Source organism: Dendrobates tinctorius, unplaced genomic scaffold, assembly GCF_039654945.1.
Source record: "Dendrobates tinctorius isolate UK_male_01 unplaced genomic scaffold, ASM3965494v1 ptg000064l, whole genome shotgun sequence".
NCBI classification, from domain to species: domain Eukaryota; kingdom Metazoa; phylum Chordata; class Amphibia; order Anura; family Dendrobatidae; genus Dendrobates; species Dendrobates tinctorius.
In genome coordinates this window covers 12,906,566-12,928,043 of record NW_027361732.1, presented here as the reverse complement: position 1 = coordinate 12,928,043, position 21,478 = coordinate 12,906,566, and the positions used below count along the sequence as shown (strand labels likewise).

Below are 21,478 nucleotides of genomic sequence, written 5' to 3'. Positions count from 1 at the left end.
ATTCCTGAAAGTAGAGAACCAATTCAACAACTTCACGCTCTATGTGACTTATGTACCCATCGTGTGTGGGGGACAAATAAAAAAGTCATGAGAGATGGTAAAACAGAGGAAGGAGACTTATTTTTCATCTGCTTTCCCCTCACATTGCGATTGTGGGGTGCCGATGTGGGGTCTTGGCAGCCAGTAAACTAACAATAGCCCGCAAGGCTGCAATCTTAAGGGTAAGTTCACACTGGGCGATGTCTTGGCAGGAAAGAAGCTGCAGAAATAAAAGCACATTTTCCTGTTTTTATTGTGGTTTTTGTGGCAGTTTTGGCATGCTAGGTTTGTCTCTTGTGTATGCTGATAAAGTTTAGTGTTGAAAAAAAAGTCCTATTCCATAGAATCAGGTATTGGCATAAAAAAACGCAGCAAAACCTGATACCTGCATTTTTTGTGATTTTTTTCAGTGTTTTTTCACCACCCATTCATTTCAATGGGTGAAAAATGCTGAAAAAAGTGACGCTTCCATTGAGCAAAAAATCATGCAAAGTACAAAATCCTGATGACAAGAAAACCAAGCTGTGTGCATGAGATTCCTGATATCTCATGGACTTTGCTGATACTGTAAAACACAGCTGAAAATTTGCATAAAAAAGGCTGCAGAAACGCATAGGTTATGTGCACACGTTGCGGATTCATCTGTGGATCCGCAGCGAATTTGGCCCTGCGGATCCGCAGCAGTTTTCCATGCGGTGTACAGTACCATGTTATCCTATAGAAAACAAAAACCGCTGTACACATGCTGCGGAAAATTCCGCACGGAAACGCAGCAGTTTATTTTCCGCGTCATGTCAATTCTTTGTGCGGATTCCGCAGCGTTTTTACAGCTCTTCCATTATAGGAATCCGCAGGTGTAAAAACACAGGCGAAATCCGCACTAAGGCTAGTTTCACACTAGCGTTTATTCGACGCAGCGCATGGCGCCACTAAGCCCCGCCCCCTGCCGGCTCCCTGCCCGCCCCATCCTGTCATCGCCGCCTACTATCGCACATGGACGCTTGCGATCTGCGCACCCTATCTTTATCATAGGGTGCGCAGATCGTGTGCTGGCCGTGCACTAGTAGGATTCTGGCGTGCGCTGCGCACTTTTGGAGGTGCGCCCGTGCGTGCCGAATGCAGCATGTTGCGCAGCGCACGCCAAAATCCTATTAGCGCACGGCCAGTGCACGATCTGCAAAATCTGCGGTTTACCTGCGGATTAACCTGTGGTTTTGCCCTGCGGATTATCACCTCTACAATGGAGGAGATGGCAAACCGCAGCGGAATCCGCAGAAAAGGATGACATGTTAATTCTTTCTGCGGATTTGAAACCGCAGAAAAATCCGCACCGTCTGCACAGCGGTTTCAATTTTCCATAGGCTAGAATGTACATCACCTGCAGTTCTGCTGCGGATCCGCAGCAGAATCCGCACCGTGTGCTCATAGCCTGAGGCTGCCGGTCACAGACATGAGCGAATATCTTGGCCTCCATCCTTATTTGGGAAGCTATAGTGCTTACTGAATAAGCTGCAGTGGGAATAGCTTGCCAAACTTATCCCGAACAGGTCAGGACATGCGTTTCCAGCCCCCGCATTGCGATCTGACATCAAACTATTACGGATATCTGAAACAGCCCGTATTAAAATTACTGGCTTGAAAAACATAAAAAAATGTAATTATTATCCTTGATAAACACTGTAGAAAATGCACAGCAGATATCAATACCGAGATATATGTGTGCGGAAACTGGAAAAATACAGAGATAAAAATATGTGCTGAAGATGAAGGTTTCATTTTTTAATATAAAAAAATGTAAAATGATATAAAAACACAAAATACAACAAGCGCTTTGGCTCTTATGATGGAGGCACTCTGGTCCTGCAATCAGCTGAATATTTTCTCGAAATGGTAGAAAAAAAAATAGGTAACGAATTCCAGCAGCCTTCCCTCTGCAGACCGCCACTTCCGGATCTTTTGCAATCTTCTTGTTTTGACCTCTGTGGCCACCGTCCTCCGCAGCCTGTCAGCGACTCAGTGTCATGGCGACCTCCAGCAGCGGCGTGGCTTCCTCTGATGCTCTGCGCTATGCAGAATATAGGACCAAGAGCCCTGTAACCCCGGGCGCGGACCTGGACCGGAGACTGGTGAGAATCGCCCCTGTTGGGTGCTGATTATGTTCTATGTCTGGTGCGTCCCCAGTCATCCGGATCTGATATTACACTGCTCTTGCATCAGCTGTGCCCATTAGTGTGCTGCGTGGGGCTCTCTGTGCCAGTATGTCATGCTCTGTGTGCCGGGGGATCTCTGTGCCTTGCTGCATGTGCTAGCATATCAGGGGCTCTGTGTGCCAGTACGTCAAGCTCTGCATGCCTGGGGCTCTGTGTGACACTATGTCAGGCTCTGTATGTGTGTGGGGGGGCTCTGTGTGCCCTGCTGCATGTGCCAGTATGCCAGGCTTTGTGTGCTAGTGGCACTGCGTGCCTGTATGCTAGGGGCTCTGTGTGCCAGTATGTCTGTCTCTGTATGTCAGGGGATCTGTGTACCAGTATGCCAGGGGCTCTGTGTGCCCTGCTGCATGTGCCAGTATGCCAGGCTCTGTGTGGCTGTATGCTAGGTGCTCTGTGTGCCTGTATGCCAGGCTCTGTATGGCAGGGGATTTGTGTGTCAGTATGTCAGGCTCTGCAGGCCAGGGGCTCTGTGTGCCACTATGTCAGGCTCTGTATGTGAGGAGAGCTCTGTGCCCTGGTGCGTGTGCCAGTATGTCAGGCTTTGTGTGCTAGTGGCACTGCGTGCCTGTATGCTAGGGGCTCTGAATGCCAGGTGCTCTCTGTGCCAGCATGCCAGGCTCTGTATGGGAGGGGATCTGTGTGCCAGTATGCCAGGCTCTGTATGTCAGGCTTTGTATGCCAGGGGCTCTGTGTGCCAGTATGTCTGTCTCTGTATGTCAGGGGATCTGTGTACCAGTATGTCAGGGGATCTGTGTACCAGTATGCCAGGGGCTCTGTGTGCCCTGCTGCATGTGCCAGTATGCCAGGCTCTGCATGCTAGGGGCACTGCGTGCCTGTATGCTAGGTGCTCTGTATGCCAGGGGCTCTGTGTGCCACTATGTCAGGGGCTCTATATGTCAGGGGATCTGTGTGCCTGTATGCTAGGTGCTCTGTGTGCCTGTATGCCAGGCTCTGTATGGCAGGGGATTTGTGTGCCAGTATGTCAGGCTTTGTGTGCTAGTGGCACTACGTGCCTGTATGCTAGGGGCTCTGAATGCCAGGTGCTCTGTGTGCCAGCATGCCAGGCTCTGTATGGGAGGGGATCTGTGTTCCAGTATGCAAGGCTCTGTATGTCAGGCTTTGTATGCCAGGGGCTCTGTGTGCCAGTATGTCTGTCTCTGTATGTCAGGGGATCTGTGTACCAGTATGCCAGGGGCTCTGTGTGCCCTGCTGCATGTGCCAGTATGCCAGACTCTGCGTGCCTGTATGCTAGGTGCTCTGTGTGCCTGTATGCCAGGCTCTGTATGGCAGGGGATTTGTGTGCCAGTATGTCAGGCTCTGTATGCCATGAGCTCTGTGTGCCACTATGCCAGGGGCTCTGTGTGACACTATGTCAGGCTCTGTATGTGAGGGGGAGCTCTGTGTGCCCTGCTGCATGTGCCAGTATGCCAGGCTCTGTGTGCTAGTGGCACTGCGTGCCTGTATGCTAGGGGCTCTGAATGCCAGGTGCTCTCTGTGCCAGCATGCCAGGCTGTGTATGGGAGGGGATCTGTGTGCCAGTATGCCAGGCTCTGTATGTCAGGCTTTGTATGCCAGGGGCTCTGTGTGCCAGTATGTCTGTCTCTGTATGTCAGGGGATCTGTGTACCAGTATGCCAGGGGCTCTGTGTGCCCTGCTGCATGTGCCAGTATGCCAGGCTCTGCATGCTAGGGGCACTGCGTGCCTGTATGCTAGGTGTTCTGTATGCCAGGGGCTCTGTGTGCCACTATGTCAGGGGTTCTGTATGCCAGGGGATCTGTGTACCAGTATGCCAGGGGATCTGTGTACCAGTATGCCAGGGGATCTGTGTGCCTGTATGCTAGGTGCTCTGTGTGCCTGTATGCCAGGCTCTGTATGGCAGGGGATTTGTGTGCCAGTATGTCAGGCTCTGCAGGCCAGGGGCTTTGTGTGCCAGTATGTCAGGCTCTGTATGCCAGGGGCTCTGTGCCGCTATGTCAGGCTCTATGTGTGTGTGTGTGTGTGGGGGGGCTCTGTGTGCCCTGGTGCGTGTGCCAGTATGCCAGGCTTTGTGTGCTAGTGGCACTGCGTGCCTGTATGCTAGGGGCTCTGAATGCCAGGTGCTCTGTGTGCCAGTATGCCAGGCTCTGTATGGGAGGGGATCTGTGTGCCAGTATGTCAGGCTTTGTATGCCAGGGGCTCTGTGTGCCAGTATGTCTGTCTCTGTATGTCAGGGGATCTGTGTACCAGTATGCCAGGGGATCTGTGTGCCCTGCTGCATGTGCCAGTATGCCAGGCTCTGCATGCTAGGGGCACTGCGTGCCTGTATGCTAGGTGCTCTGTATGCCAGGGGCTCTGTGTGCCACTATGTCAGGGGCTCTGTATGTCGGGATCTGTGTACCAGTATGCCAGGTGCTCTGTGTGCCTGTATGCCAGGCTCTGCATGGCAGGGGATTTGTGTGCCAGTATGTCAGGCTCTGCAGGCCAGGGGCTCTGTGTGCCAGTATGTCAGGCTCTGTATGCCAGGGGCTCTGTGTGCCACTATGTCAGGCTCTATGTGGGGGGGTGCTCTGTGTGCCCTGCTGCATGTGCCAGTATGCCAGGCTTTGTGTGCTAGTGGCACTGCGTGCCTGTATGCTAGGGGCTCTGAATGCCAGGTGCTCTGTGTGCCAGCATGCCAGGCTCTGTATGGGAGAGGATCTGTGTGCCAGTATGCCAGGCTCTGTATGGGAGGGGATCTGTGTGCCAGTATGCCAGGCTCTGTATGTCAGGCTTTGTATGCCAGGGGCTCTGTGTGCCAGTATGTCTGTCTCTGTATGTCAGGGGATCTGTGTACCAGTATGCCAGGGGCTCTGTGTGCCCTGCTGCATGTGCCAGTATGCCAGGCTCTGCATGCTAGGGGCACTGCGTGCCTGTATGCTAGGTGTTCTGTATGCCAGGGGCTCTGTGTGCCACTATGTCAGGGGTTCTGTATGCCAGGGGATCTTTGTACCAGTATGCCAGGGGATCTGTGTACCAGTATGCCAGGGGATCTGTGTTCCCTGCTGCATGTGCCAGTATGCCAGGCTCTGTGTGCCTGTATGCTAGGTGCTCTGTATGGCAGGGGCTCTGTGTGCCAGTATGCCAGGCTCTGTGTGCCAGTATGCCAGGCTCTGTATGTCAAGGGATCTGTGTACCAGTATGTCAGGGGCTCTGTGTGCCCTGCTGCATGTGCCAGTATGCCAGGCTCTGTGTGCCTGTATGCCAGGACCTCTGTGTGCCTGTATGCCAGGCTCTGTATGGCAGGGGATTTGTGTGCCAATATGTCAGGCTCTGCAGGCCAGGGGCTCTGTGTGCCAGTATGTCAGGCTCTGTATGCCAGGGGCTCTGTGTGCCATTATGTCAGGGGCTCTGTGTGCCCTGCTGCATGTGCCATATGCTAGGGGCTCGTTCCAGTATGCTGCCAGACTCTATGTGCCGGTATGTCAGGATCTGCATGCCATGGGCTCTGTTTTCCCAGCTGCATGTGCCAGTATGCTGGCTCCAGGCTCTCTCTGCCTGCCTTACATGTGCCAGGGGCTCTGTTTTCCAGTATGGCAGGCCCTGTGTGCATAGCTGCATGTGCCACAGGACCTGTGTGTGCCAGGGGCTGCTTTGTGTGCTTTGCTGCATGTGCCAGGGGCTCTGAGGTTTCCAACCTTAGGGTAAGTTCACACTGGCATTTTTGCTGCGTTATTTTTTCTGCAGCAAAACCTGATTTCTTGGCCGGAAAGAAGCTGCAGCAAAAACGCATGTTTTGGTGCTAACTTGTGTCTCTTTGTGCATGCTAATAAAACTGAGTGCCCCCAGAGAAAAAAAAACTACTTCCTGTAGAACCATACCTCTAGATCCTTTGAAAAGCCGACTTCATGTGCCAGTAAAATCACACTGATTGGTTATAATATAGTAGAAAGAATAGATATATATATACATATACAGTACAGACCAAAAGTTTGGACACACCTTCTCCTTCAAAGAGTTTTCTTTTATTTTCAAGACTATGAAAATTGTAGATTCACCGTGAAGGCATAAAAACTATGAATTAACACATGTTGAATTATATAATTAACAAAAAAGGGTGAAACAACTGAAAATATGTCTTATATTCTAGGTTCTTCAAAGTAGCCACCTTTTGCTTTGATTACTGCTTTGCACACTCTTGGCATTCTCTTGATGAGCTTCAAGAGGTAGCCACCGGAAATGGTTTTCACTTCACAGGTGTGCCCTGTCAGGTTTAATAAGTGGGATTTCTTGCCTTATAAATGGGGTAGGGACCATCAGTTTTGTTGTGCAGAAGTCTGGTGGATACACAGCTGATAGTGCTACTGAATAGACTGTTGAGTTTGTATTATGGCAAGATAAAAGCAGCTAAGTAAAGAAAAACGAGTGGCCATCATTACTTTAAGAAATGAAGGTCAGTCAGTCCGAAAAATTGGGAAAACTTTGAAAGTGTCCTCAAGTGCAGTGTCAAAAACCATCAAGCGCTACAAAGAAACTGGCTCACATGAGGACCGCCCCAGGAAAGGAAGACCAAGAGTCACCTCTGCTGCGGAGGATAAGTTCATCCGAGTCACCAGCCTCAGAAATCACAGGTTAACAGCAGCTCAGATTAGAGACCAGGTCAATGCCACACAGAGTTCTAGCAGCAGACACATCTCTACAACAACTGTTAAGAGGAGACTTTGTGCAGCAGGCCTTCATGGTATAATAGCTGCTAGAAAACCACTGCTAAGGACAGGCAACAAGCAGAAAAGACTTGTTTGGGCTAAAGAACACAAGGAATGGACATTAGACCAGTGGAAATCTGTGCTTTGGTCTGATGAGTCCAAATTTGAGATCTTTGGTTCCAACCACCGTGTCTTTGTGCGATGCAGAAAAGGTGAACAGATGGACTCTACATGCCTGGTTCCCACCGTGAAGCATGGAGGAGGAGGTGTGATGGTGTGGGGATGCTTTGCTGGTGACACTGTTGGGGAGTTATTCAAAATTGAAGGCATACTGAACCAGCATGGCTACCACAGCATCTTGCAGCGGCATGCTATTCCATCCGGTTTGCGTATAGTTGGACCATCATTTATTTTTCAACAGGACAATGACCCCAAACACACCACCAGGCTGTGTAAGGGTTATTTGATCAAGAAGGAGAGTGATGGGGTGGTACGCCAGATGACCTGGCCTCCACAGTCACCAGACCTGAACCCAATCGAAATGGTTTGGGGTGAGCTGGACCGCAGAGTGAAGGCAACAGGGCCAACAAGTGCTAAGTATCTCTCGGAACTCCTTCAAGACTGTTGGAAGACCATTTCCGGTGACTACCTCTTGAAGCTCATCAAGAGAATGCCAAGAGTGTGCAAAGCAGTAATCAAAGCAAAAAGTGGCTACTTTGAAGAACCAAGAATATAAGACATATTTTCAGTTGTTTCACACTTTTTTGTTAATGATATAATTCCACATGAATTAATTCATAGTTTTGATGCCTTCAGAGTGAATCTACAATTTTCATTGTCATGAAAATAAAGAAAACTCTTTGAATGAGTAGGTGTGTCCAAACTTTTGGTCTGTACTGTATATAGATGTCGGTGACACACACGTATATATGTACATACATTACATAGAAGAAAAGCCGGTAATTCAGCAGTTACGATAATGTGAAATCACTGCAGGAGCCAACAGGATAGAAGAGATGGATTACATACAGTATATACAGATGGAATAGGTAGATATACAGTGACAAATACTATTAGTACAGTGTGTGTGCAGCTTACTGTGTATGTATTTAGTTAATAAAAGATTATTTTTTGGAAAAAAATGTTGTGGGCTCCCGCACAATTTTCTTAACTAGCAGAGGGAAAGCCGACGGCTGGGGGTCGATGTTTACAGTCTGGGAAGGGTGTAATACCCATGGAGCTTTCCAGGCTATTAATATCAACTCACAACTGTATACTTGGCCTTTAATGGCTTTTAAAATGGGGGCCCTTCAAAAAAGTGACGTAGGGTCCCCCTATATTTAATAACCAGCAAAGGCTATGCAGACAGCTGCTGTTTGATATTAATAGCCTAGGAAGGGAACACTGCCCCCACAGGCTAAAAACATCAGCTCTCAATCACCCCAGAAAAGTCACATCTCTAAAATGCGCCAATGCTGGCACTTAGCCTCGCTCTTCCCACTTGCCATGTAGCGGTGGCTAGTGGGGTAATAGTTGGGGGGTTGAGGTCACCTTTGTATTGTCCGGTGACATCAAGCCCCGAAGTTAGTAATGGGGAGGCGTCAATAAGACGCTGTCATTACTAATCCCTTAGTCAAAATAGAAAGAAACGCAGACACCCAGAAAAAAGTCCTTTAATTGAAAGAATGACACAGACTCCTTTAGTAATCTCAATTAAACCATACTTACGACCTCGCCTAATTCCACCGAAGCCCTTGATCTCCTGTAATAAACCAAAAATAATAAAACAACAATATCCCTCACCTCTCCGTTCTGTCCCACGTGGTAATCCATGTCTGGGGGATAATTAGTTTTCAACCTGGACAGTGCCAAGATGCGACCGTCCAGGCTAAGAACCACTGGTGAATGAGCTGCTGGGAGCGCAGCATCAGTGACTAGCGGTGACGTCACTGAGGCTGCGTTCTCAGTCAGGCTGAATCGCGGTGACCTCTGTGAGATCCCGCTAGTACCTTGAAAAAGGCGCACGGTGCAGAGGCGAGTTCACCAGGAGAATTTCACATGCCTAGGTTCTTTTTTATCTATGCGATAAAAAAAAAATTCTTAAGTTTGTAAATACAAAAATTAAAAAAAATTGCCATTTTCCGAGACCCGTAGCGTCTCCATCTGGGGCCAGGCGAGGGCTTATTTTTTGTGTGCAGATCTGAGGTTTTTATTGATATCATTTTGGCGCAGATGCGATCTTTTGATCTCCCTTTATTGCAATGTTGCAGCGACCAAAAAAAGTAATTCTGGCGTTTTGATTTTTTTCTCGCTATGCCGTTTACCGATTCGATTAATTATTTTTTTATATTGATCGAGCGATTATATTGAACGCGGCAATACCAAATGTGTATATTTGATTTTTTTTTTTTTTGTTTTATTTTGAATGGGGCGAAAGGGGGTGATTTGAACTTTTATATTTTTTTTGTTTTTTTATTTTTAAAAACATTCTTTTTTACTTTTTACCTTCTTCAGTAGTCTCCACGGACCGCCCCTGACTCGTTAACCCCTTGCACACCTTGATCAAACACAATCGCGGTGTACCGGGGGTTAAAGGGAAGCATCGGCAGGGAGGGGGCTCCCTCCGTGCTTCCCTGAGCCCCCCCACAGCAGCGCAATGTGCAGTGCTGCTGCGAGGGGCTCCTTCCCTGCAGGTCCCCAGATCCAAGATGGCGACGGGGGCCTGCAGGGAGCTGGCTTCCTCAGTGCCTGCAAAGTGCAGGCAAGAGGAAGTCTGCTTCAATGCCTGTTACAGATCGCTGATCTGTCACAGTGATCTGTAACAGGCATGAGGTATCACTGTAACCGTACTGACCCGAAGAATAAAACCGCTTTATCAATTTTGCCGCACGTGGAACGGTGTAAACGCAACATCCAAAAGAAATTCATGAAATGCTGGTTTTTGTTCATTCTGCGTCCCAAAAATCAGAATAAAAAACGATCAAAAAATGTCACGTGCCCGACAATGGTACCAATAAAAACGTCAACTCGTCTCGCAAAAAATAAGACCTCACATGACTCAGTGGGTCAAAATATGGAAAAATTATAGCTCTCAATATGTGTTGATGCAAAAACTATTTTTACAATAAAAAGCGTCTTTTAGCGTGTGACAGCTGCCAAATATAAAAACCGCCATAAATAGTAAATCAAACCCCCCCGTTATCACCCCCTTAGGGGAAAAATAATAAAATTTAAAAAAATGTATTTATTTCCATTTTCCCGCTAGGGTTAGGGCTGAGATTAGGGTTAGGGGTGTGTTGGGGTTAGGGTTGAATTAGGGGATTTCCACTGTTTAGACACATCAGGTGCTCTCCAAATGCAACATGGCGTCTGATCTCAATTCCAGCCAATTCTGAGTTGAAAAAGTCAAATGGTGCTCCTTCCCTTCCAATCTCTGCCATGCGCCCAAACAGTGTTTTACCCCCACATATGGGGTATCAGCCTACTCAGGACAAATTGCAAAACAACTTTTGGGGTCCAATTTCTCCTGTTGCCCTTAGGAAAATAAAAAATTGGGGGCAAAAATATCATTTTTGTGGAAAAAAAATGATTTTTTTTATTTTCACGCCCGGGTGTTATAAACTTCTGTGAAGCACTTGGGCATTCAAAGTGCTCACCACACATCTAGATAAGTTCCAAAATGAGGTCACTTGTGGGGGGTTTCCACTGTTTAGGTACATCAGGGGCTCTCCAAACGTGACATGGCGTCCGATCTGAATTCCATCCAATTTTGCATTGGAAAAAGTCAAACTGCGCTCCTTCCCTTCTGAGCTCTGTCATGCGCCGAAACAGTGGTTCCCCCCACATATCAGGTATCGGCGTACTCAGGACAAATTGCACAATAACTTTTCCAGTTAAATTTCTCCTGTTACCCTTCGTAAAATAAAAAAAAAATTGAACCTGAAGTATTTTTTGTGTGAAAAAAAGTTAAATGTTCATTTTTTTTTTTAAATATTCAAAAAATTCCTGTGAAGCACCTGAAGGGTTAATAAACTTCTTGAATGTGGTTTTGAGCACCTTTTAAGGGGTGCAGTTTTTAGAATGGTGTCACTTTTGGGTATTTTCTATCATATAGACCCCTCAAAGTGGCTACAAATGTGATGTGGTCCGTAAAAATAAAATGGTGTTGCAAAAATTAGAAATCGCTGGTCAACTTTTAACCCTTATAACTTCCTAACAAAAAAAAATTTGGGTTCCAAAATTGTGCTGATGTAAAGTAGACATGTGGGAAATGTTACTTATTAAGTTTTTTGTGTGCCGTATCTCTGTGATTTAAGGGCATAAAAATTCAAAGTTGGAAAATTGCGAAATTTTCAAAATTTTTGCCAAATTTCCGTTTTTTTCACAAATAAACGCAAGTTATATGAATGAAATTTTACCACTAACATGAAGTACAATATGTCACGAGAAAACATTGTCAGAATCACCGGGATCCATGGAAGCGTTCCAGAGTTATTACCTCATAAAGGGACAGTGGTCAGAATTGTAAAAATTGGCCTGGTCATTAACGTGCAAACCACCCTTGGGGGTTAAGGGGTTCAATTAGTATGGAAATACATTTTGAGTCACCTGTGGTAAATCACAAATGAGAATCACCTGTGATTGTCAGTGCCCATGTGACATGAATTAGCCAATGAATGATGACTTCAGTGATTTAGAAAGCTATATGGTAGGCCCTGTTCCTTTGTCACAATGGTGAACACCAAGGAGTTGTCTGAAGACATCAGAACTGCTATTATTAGCAAACACAAGACTTCCAATTGGTATAAGGGCATCTCCAAAGACATTGGTATCCCAGCTTCAACAGTGTGCAATGTTATTAAGAATTTTTCCAAGCATGGAACCATCAAGTACCTCCGTGGATGTGGGTGAAAGAGTAAAACTGACAAAAGATGTCTTTAAAAAGTGGGTGCGAATGCTGGAAAAAACACCACGTCAAACATCTAAAGACTTGAAGGCCAACCTAGAACAGTCTGGGGTCATTGTTTTCAACAAGTACACTAAACCAAGCAAAGTTTTGTCGGCGAAGGCCAAGGAAGAAACCATTGGTGAAGAAAATGTATACAAAGGAAAAACGGATCTTTTCCAATAGAGCTTTTTGGCAATGCAAAGCAACAGTTTGTTTACAAACGGCACAATGAAGCTTATAAGGAAAAGAAGACCCTACCAACAGTTAAGCGTGGTGGAGGATACATAATGCTGTGGGATTGAATTGCTGCGTCTGGTACTGGAGGCCTTGACCTTATCTTAGGAATCATGAAATCAGAGAACTATTAAGAGATTTTAGAGCAAAATATCCTTCTCAATGTAAGAAAACTTGATTTGAGTCGAAGATCATGGGTCCTCCAGCAAGACAATGACCCAAAGCACACATCCAGAATTACACAGGAATGGTTGAAAAAGGAAAAAATGTACTGTTTTAAAATGGCCAGAAATGAGTCCTGATCGCAATCCCATTGAATATCTTTGGGGTGAGCCAAAATATGCTATTGGGAAAAAGAATCCTGAAAACATTCAAGAGCTTGAACAAACTGCAAAGCAAGAGTGGGAGAAAATACCAGCAGAGAAAAGCAAGAAGCTTACTGATGGCTACAAGAAACGTTTGGAGGCTGTCATCTATGCCAAGGGGTTTGCAACCAAGTATTAATTAAGAATGTCTTTATTGCTGCACATGCTGTTTATTCTGTTACTTTGCTTTTCAACTTACATGTTGCAATTTCAATGTTTGGTTGTTGTATTACTTTGGACCTCTAATTAAAAAATCCTGAGCATTTAACCAGGGCTGTGGAGTCGGTAAGCCAAACCTGCGACTCCGACTCCGACTCCTCAATTTCCCTTACACCGACTCCGACTCCAACTCCGACTCCGACTCCCACACATATTGCTTATATTTAAGTGAAAAATTTATTGTAGTACAATGTGAACCTCAGACATTTAATCATTTTTATGATCCAATAATCAAGATATTTAGATAGAACAGAATATATATTGGTGTACTACCCGGTTTTCATTCTTTTTGGTACAGATACGATATGGATAGACAGATATGGATAAATGGATAGATAGAGCAGATTTCTAATCTGCTTTTGCTATTGAAAACATTATCTATGAGCTCAAAAACCTTTCAGGTGATGCGGTTTTTTAAAAAGATGATCAGCTTTTGCAGCGGAAAAACGTATCCTCAAAAAACACAGGAAAAACGCTGTGTGTGAATGTAGCCTTAGATCAGGAATAGAACAGCCATTTATAGGATATTTCATAACTTTCCCAAACTCCTATTAAAAAATATTCAGCACATCCTGCATTGAATTACTGTACCCAATTTATTATATATTTTAGGAGTCGGAGTCGGTCCATTTTATACCGACTCCAACTCCGACTCCGACTCCATGAAAATGAGCACCGACTCCGACTCTCCGACTCCGACTCCACAGCCCTGCATTTAACTTTGGTACATTATGAAGCTTTTCAAAAATATATGATCACTGATTTAAAGAAAATCAGTGACCGAAAATGTAACAATTTTAGATTTAATTTAAATTTTAATGAACGTAAGGCTATTAGAAAACTCCAGGATAATAAAAATATTATAATTTGTCCCGCTGATAAGGGGGGTGGGGAAAGTTATTTTAGATTGCATACTATGAGAAACAATGCTTCAGACTTTTGAGTGACAGGCAAACATACGAAAAATTAACTAAGGATCCTTGGGACATTTACAAAAATGAGATGAAAATACTTAAAGGTTAGGATGCAGGAATTTTAAATAAAAGAGAATTTGAATTTATTGACACTCCACATCCAAGGATAACATTTTTTTATTACTTGCCAAAAGTTCACAAAGATCTTATTAACCCCCCAGGAAGACCAGTTATCTCGGGAATTCAGGGCCTTACTGCTAATATGTGTAAGTACATGGACTGTCATTTATAGAAAGTGGTTTCTACACTTCCTTCCCACCTAAGAGAGAGTTCACATGTTTTAAATATTTTAAGGGATATTCATTGGCAGGATCATTATATCCAATTCCTCCATTGGACCATCCCTAATGAAGGAAACCGTGTTTTTTCCGAAACTAGTCGGAGAAGAATTGGTCCATTGTGCTCCCTGTAATCCATCACGTGACCGGTGACGTCATGAATGTCCTGTCGGCTTACCACACGCCACAGCTTCACATTGTGCACGCAACTCGCCGCTGGAAGAGGGGAATGTGGATTGTCTGTCACCGGCCGGGACAGCACTCTGGAAGAGCCGTGGTATTAACCCACATTCTACTGGCAGTAATCAGTCTTATGCAGCGCCCACTACCATAAAGGTCTATAGGAGCTGAGACATCCATTTAGACTACACCCTAAGGTAATGATTTAATAAAGAGTAATCCATTTTATTTATGTGTATTTTACAGTGCACTTTAAGCCAAAGGGGTTCACTATTAAGCGCAAATTTTAACTATTTAACTTTGGTACATTTCCATTTATTTTTGAACATATTGTACAGTTTATGTAAAAAAATGATGGGGTGCGAATAACGACGAGCAGGACTGTATATAGTGCTACTTTCTGTTTGCCATAACATTTGTATTTTTTTTATTGGTGCAGCTGTCTAAAGATTTATTTTTTGAGTGATAGGGTGAATTATAACTTTCTTTGGAATCATTTGGGGGTACGTCAGACTTTAGCCTCTCATACATATCAGATTTTGGCTGAACGATCATTCAGACAACATTGAGCTCGCCGTGTCCCCATATACAGTCTCAGATGGGCAGAAGCCATGTACAAGAGGAAACACAACCGCCCCGTACATTACTTGGTGGCCGCTGCTAAGTTCTGCGGTTATTTCTTACTAAAGTGCATGGGAGATAAAGTGCAGAGCTTGTGTTTTCCTGGACAAGTTGTAGCTTTGAATAACACCATTCATTTTTCAAAAAAAAAAGTCCACTTTTTTTTGTCTTTAGAATGTTCCTTCACTCAATGGTAAAAATGAAATGGCATCTTGATTCCCTGGTCAGTATGGGAATGGTGATACCAAGTATAGAGTTTTTGTTTCACGATCTAAAATATTTGGCCTCATTTGCCATTTTCTGAGGACCATAACTTTTTATATTTTTGGTCAATGTATCTGTACAGGGGTTTTGTCTTTTGGGGACTAGATGTCATTTTTCTTCTGACTTTTTGTTTTCATTCGATTCCATTTTTGGGGGGTGTTGTGACTAACGAAGGGCGGTTCTGCATTTCTATTTTTTGCCATGTTCTGTTTTAAATATTTTTATATTTCACTAGGTCAAACAATTACACATTGCTGTAATAAGAAATATATTTTTTTCTCATTTTAAATTTGTTTTACCTTTTTATAGGTCCCTTTATGGGACTTGAACACGTGATATCTTTTACGAACAGTGCAGTATAGTAGTGTTGCCGTCTGTTGTACAACTGATGGTCTCTTAGGCTGGTTTCACACTAGCGTTGAAACAACGCTGCGCACTGCGTCGGTAAGCCCCGCCCCGATCCGACTCCCTGCCCGCCCCATCCGGGATCACCGCCTACTTTCGCATTTGCACGCATGCGATCGGCGCACCCTATCTTTAGCATAGGGTGCGCAGATCATGCGCTGCCAGTGTGAAAGTAGCGTGCTGCGCACTTTTGACGGTGCGCCGTGCGTGCCGAAATGCAACATGCTGCATTTCGGCGCGCACTGCGCACCGTCAAAAGTGCGCAGCACGCTACTTTCACACTGGCAGCGCATGATCTGCGCACCCTATGCTAAAGATAGGGTGCGCCGATCGCATGCGTGCAAATGCGAAAGTAGGCGGTGATCCCGGATGGGGCGGGCAGGGAGCCGGATCGGGGCGGGGCTTACCGACGCAGTGCGCAGCGTTGTTTCAACGCTAGTGTGAAACCAGCCTTAGGAGTACTAACATGTCAGACATAGGAGCCTTCATTACCAATTGCCCCCATTCCTAGGCCTATGTGCACACTGATTTTTTTTTCTCTAGCGATAAAACTGCTTGTGTACATTCTCTAACCTTTTAAATTCTACTGACATGATTGACAGGACCTTCTAGGGTCTTAACTGTTGGGGTAAAAATGAAATACTACATTTGCCCCATTGTAGCACATCGCTCACAATGTGATTCCCCCCCCCAACATTAGGGTCTTTTGAGTATACCGTAAATTTATGCTATTCACTATTATTTTCAGTTACATTTTTGCAGTTTTTCTTTAACATGAGTGATTTGACTTTGAAGTCACAGCGGTAGTAAACTTTCTTCATAGATTTTCCTATTTTATTTCTTTCGAAAAGCCTTGACTGTGAATAAACTTTGAAGAAGAGACACAAGCTAAGAGAATGTTTTACTTCTATTTTCATTGTTGGCGGTTTTACCGGAGCTGTCAAAATCCTTGGTTCCATATGAATGAGGAGTCTCATCTGTGGGTGACGTTTTAATTGGATTTTTCTAAAGGTCAAGTCTGTCAATAAAACGTGCCAGGCTAAATGCGGGGTAAGCTTTCTCCTTAGAATTGTGGATGGTTGAAGATGATGTAGAAGTTCCTTAAACAACAGTCCTTCCATCTTTTTGTAAAATCGGGAAATCTCAGTTATGCCCCTTCATGACGTGTCAGTGTCTCCAGTATGTGTGGTGACAGATTTCATACATAACGGAGACACACACGTAGAGCCAATTAATTCTATCGGACTGCGCACTTCGGTGTGTTCACACTGGCCATGTGTCAGTATAATCCACAAGTAGACCTGTCTGTTTTTTCCCAGGCAGCACGGACCACAATATGTCCTGCCCACCCACACACTCATGACAGCCTTGTGTCATCTGTGTGACACACACCGGAATGAAATGCTCCAGCGTCTTAGAAAAGCTTTACAGTTAGCGCTGTTTCCAAGCGCCGGGTGCTGACTACAACTGTCATCCTCACCTGGTCTCCCTGCGATCATCGAGACCAGGTGACGCTGATGATAGTTGTTGTCAGCGCATTAAATACATTTAAAAAAAAAAAAGGTGTGAGGGCCAACCCTCTATTTTAAAACCAGCGCAGATAAAGCAGACAGCCTAGCAGGGCTGTGGAGTCGGTAAGCCAAACCTGCGACTCCGACTCCTCAATTTCCCTTACACCGACTCCAACTCCGACTCCGACTCCACGACTCCGACTCCCACACATATTGCTTATATTTAAGTGAAAAATGTATTGTAGTACAATGTGAACCTCAGACATTTAATCATTTTTATGATCCCATAATCAAGATATTTAGATAGAACAGAATATATATTGGTGTACTACCCGGTTTTCATTCTTTTTGGTACAGATACGATATGGATAGACAGATATGGATAAATGGATAGATAGAGCAGATTTCTAATCTGCTTTTGCTATTGAAAACATTATCTATGAGCTCAAAAACCTTTCAGGTGATGCGGTTTTTTAAAAAGATGATCAGCTTTTGCAGCTGAAAAACGTATCCTCAAAAAAACACAGGAAAAACGCTGTGTGTGAATGTAGCCTTAGATCAGGAATAGAACAGTCATTTATAGGACATTTCATAAGTTTCCCAAATTCCTATGAAAAAAATATTCAGCACATCCTGCATTGAATTACTGTACCCAATTTATTATATATTTTAGGAGTCGGAGTCGGTCCATTTTATACCGACTCCGACTCCACCAAAATGAGCACCGACCACGACTCCAACTCCGACTCCACAGCCCTGCAGCCTAGGACTTCTACAATCAGGCTATGACAGTTCATGGTTATTGACCTGTCCCGAGTCAAAAAATAGAAGGCCGCAGCTGCCCCAGAATTGGCACATTTAATTAGATACATCAATTCTGGCGCATCTGCACAGCTCCCATCAAGACCTGAGGTTAGTAGTGGAGAGGTGTTGGTCAGATACCCCATAGTCAAAAGTAATAAACACACACAGAGAGAGGTCTTTTAATTGTAAATTCCACTCCCTGACAATTACCTTCATGTACCCATTTATTACCATAAAAATACAATAATCCACACGGGTCCGTCGTAAAGCCATAATAAGGGGTCCCACGACGATCCAGACTTGGCTACATCCGGAGGTAGTGGTGAGTGGTGACATTAATAACGTGATTGCTCACCACGCCAGCCTAAACACACTGAGTTTAGCGCGAGAACCCATCAGCTGTTATCAGCTCTAGAAATGGTCACATGTATAAAGTGTACAGAACGTAACAGCAGTGCTCCGTCACATTGTTTGGTGGCCGCTGTCAAGATTAGAACTTTTTTTGTGTGGTCTTTTTCTATTAAAAATTCTCAAACATAAAAGTGTTGAACCAGTCATTGGAATCAATTGTATATATTAACTATACTATTAATAGTCTGCAAAAGGCAAACCAAATGATACCATTTGCTACCAAAAAATACCCACTGAAATAATTTTATGTAAAAATGAAGAAAATGAATAAGGGCAAATACTGGTGTAATAGAGCCTTCTATTTACTGATCCTATACCGTAATTGTTAATATTGGGAATTATTTAGGAACACTACAGAAGTTCACCCCAGTCTTTGGAAAAGTCCCACTTTCTTTTTATCAGACGTATATAGTTTTTGCGCCATAGCGGTATTGTGATGAGTGTGACTTACTTACCTTGTATAATGTTTTATTTATGGGGTTTTCTTCTACTGGTATTTCCGTTCCATTTTTTAGGCAATGTCTGTGATGAGTCAGCGTCTTATGGTTTCAGTACATAGAAATAAACTCAAAGCTCTTTGCTCACAGAATTTGAAATAAACCATAGAAGCATAAAATACAAGGATGGCACATAAAATACAGAACAAACACCTCAGCAGAATGGAAAATGTCACTGCCTGGGATTGGGATGTGAATCATTTCTGTTCGCTGGAGAAATTCAAGTCTTCATATATATTCCAGCTGGGGTGGAGACAGATGGATTGTGTCCTGCTCTCTCGCTGCTAATCAGTAGTACATGTAAGTTATACCCAGAGATGTCTGGGCACAGAAGTATTATGACAGCTCAAACTTATTGAGACTAGTGATAAGGTGTTATCTGAGCATGCTAACAGTGTCTTTGGCGTGCTCGAAAAACAAGTCCCCGCAACTGCATGTCTCGCGGCTGTCGAACAGCCATGAGACATGCGGGAGCTGGAACATACACTGCTCAAAAAAATAAAGGTAAGGCTGTGTTAACACGTTGCGGATTTACCAAAAAATCCGCTCAAAAAATGCTTAAAAGAAGCATCCCATTCATTTTAATGCATTTTGCACTGTTTGTGCATATTGATGCGTTTTTTCCGCGAAAAAAACGCTTCACGGTAAAAAACGCAGCATGCTCATTAAGGCTATGTGCACACGTATGCAGATAATTTCTGCATAAAAACAGGACTCCTTCCCAGAAAACGCGCGTTTTTTCCGCGCGTCCCCAGACACATAGAAAATAGCCAGAAATGCGGAATTTACCACGAAATTAATGAGCATGCTGCGTTTTTTACCGCAAAGCGTTTTTTGTCGCGTAAAAAACGCTTCTTTTAAGCGTTTTTTGAGCAGATTTTTTTGGTAAATCCGCGAAAAAAATGGGGAAAAAACCCGCAACGTGTGAACACAGCCTAATTTCGCGGTAAATTCCGCATTTCTGGCTATTTTCTATGTGTCTGGAGACGCGCGGGAAAAACTCCTTCTGGGAAGGAGTCCTGTTTTTATGCAGAAATTATCTGCATACGTGTGCACATAGCCTAATACTTAAACAACAGAATATAACTCCAAGTAACTCAAACTTTTGTGAAATCAAACTGTCCACTTAGGAAGCAACATTGATTGACAATCAATTTCACATGCTGTTGTGCAAAATGGAATAGACAACAGATGGATATTACTGGCAATTATCAAGACACAATAAAGGAGTGGTTCTGCAGGTGGGGAGCACAGACCACATCTCGGTACCAATGCTTTCTGGCTGATGTTTTGGTCACTTTTGAATGTTGGTTGTGCTTTCACACTCGTGTTAGCGTGAGACGGACTCTACAACCCACACAAGTGGCTCAGGTAGTGCAGCTCATCTAGGATGGCACATCAATGCAAGATGTGGCAAGAAGGTTTGCTGTGTCTGTCAGCGTAGTGTCCAGAGACGCTACCAGGAGACGTAGAGGGGGCAGGAGGAGGGCAACAACCCAGCAGCAGGACCGCTACCTACACCTTTGTGCAAGGAGAAGCACTGCCAGAGCCCTGCAAAATGACGTCCAGCAGGCCACAAATGTGCATGTGTCGGCAAAAACGGTTAAACCGACTCCATGAGGATGGTCTGAGGGCCCGATGTCCACAGATGGGGGTTGTGCTCACTGCCCAACACCGTGCAGGACGCTTGGCATTTGCCACAGAACACCAGGATTGGCAAATTCGCAACTAGTGCCCTGTGCTCTTAACAGATGAAAGCAAGTTCACACTGAGCACATGTGACAGACGTGACAGAGTCTGGAGACGCCGTGGAGAGCGATCTGATTCCTGCAATATCCTTCAGCATGACTGGTTTGGCAGTGAGTCAGTAATGGTGTGGGGTGACATTTCTTTGGAGGGATCCTCAGACCCCCTTGTGAGACCATATGCTGGTGCGGTTGGCCCTGGGTTCCTCCTAATGCAGGGCAATGCCAGACCTCATGTGGCTAGAGTGTGTCATCAGTTCCTGCAATATGAAGGCATTGAAGCTATGGACTGGCCCGTCCATTCCCCAGACCTGAATCCGATTGAGCACAACTGGGACATCATGTCTCGCTCCATCCACCAACGTCACGTTGCACCACAGACCGTCCAGGAGTTGGTGTATGCTTTAGTCCAGGTCTGGGAGGAGATCCCTCAGGAGAACATCTGCCACCTCATCAGTACCATGCCCAGGCGTTGTAGGGACGTGGAGACCACACATGCTACTGAGTATCATTTCCTTGTCTTGAGGCATTTCCACTGAAGTTGGATCAGTCTGTAATTTGATTTTCCACTTTGATTTTGAGTATCATTCTAAATTGATAACTCAAATTTGGTGGAAGTATTGTATGACAGACCTGCGGCAAGATGCATCCATACAGAAACAAGTTAGCATCAGGGAAAGTGTGATGTTGTTTATGGCGACAAATAGGTCTGGTTAGGGAGTTAATTGGGATGGAGGAAAGATGATTAGCCTGGATTTGTCCACATTATGTTTAAGCATGATTAGAAGAATATGGATGGAAGACACGCTGGGATTCTAGATGGGCGACGTCTGGGCCTGAAAAGTACATTTGAATGTCATCAGTGTGTGTATGTATGTATGTATGTATGTATGTATGTATGTGTGTGTGTGTATATATGTATATATGTATATATATAATATATATATATAAATATATACACACTAGAAGCAATTAGACTTTTTTACTTGTTCCAGGCCAAAGGCATAGATGGAGAAGTGTAGGGGTCCCAGGACAGAGCCTTGAGGGACACCAACAGAGGATGATATGAGGGAGGAGTATGGTAATGGTGGACTCTAAAAGTGTGGTTAGTG

At 44.7% G+C, this 21,478-nt stretch overlaps 1 protein-coding gene across 1 annotated transcript in view; it reads left to right on the top strand.

Annotated features, from left to right (window-relative positions):
* The first annotated feature begins 1,956 nt into the window (after positions 1-1,956).
* The window catches only part of DNAJC15 (DnaJ heat shock protein family (Hsp40) member C15), a 53,925-nt gene continuing 34,403 nt past the window's right edge, over positions 1,957-21,478 (top strand). Inside the window, exon 1 of the mRNA XM_073580305.1 lies at positions 1,957-2,165. Within this exon, the coding sequence (XP_073436406.1) occupies positions 2,061-2,165 (105 nt within the window). The 5' untranslated portion in view covers positions 1,957-2,060. The remainder of the gene's footprint in view (positions 2,166-21,478) is intronic.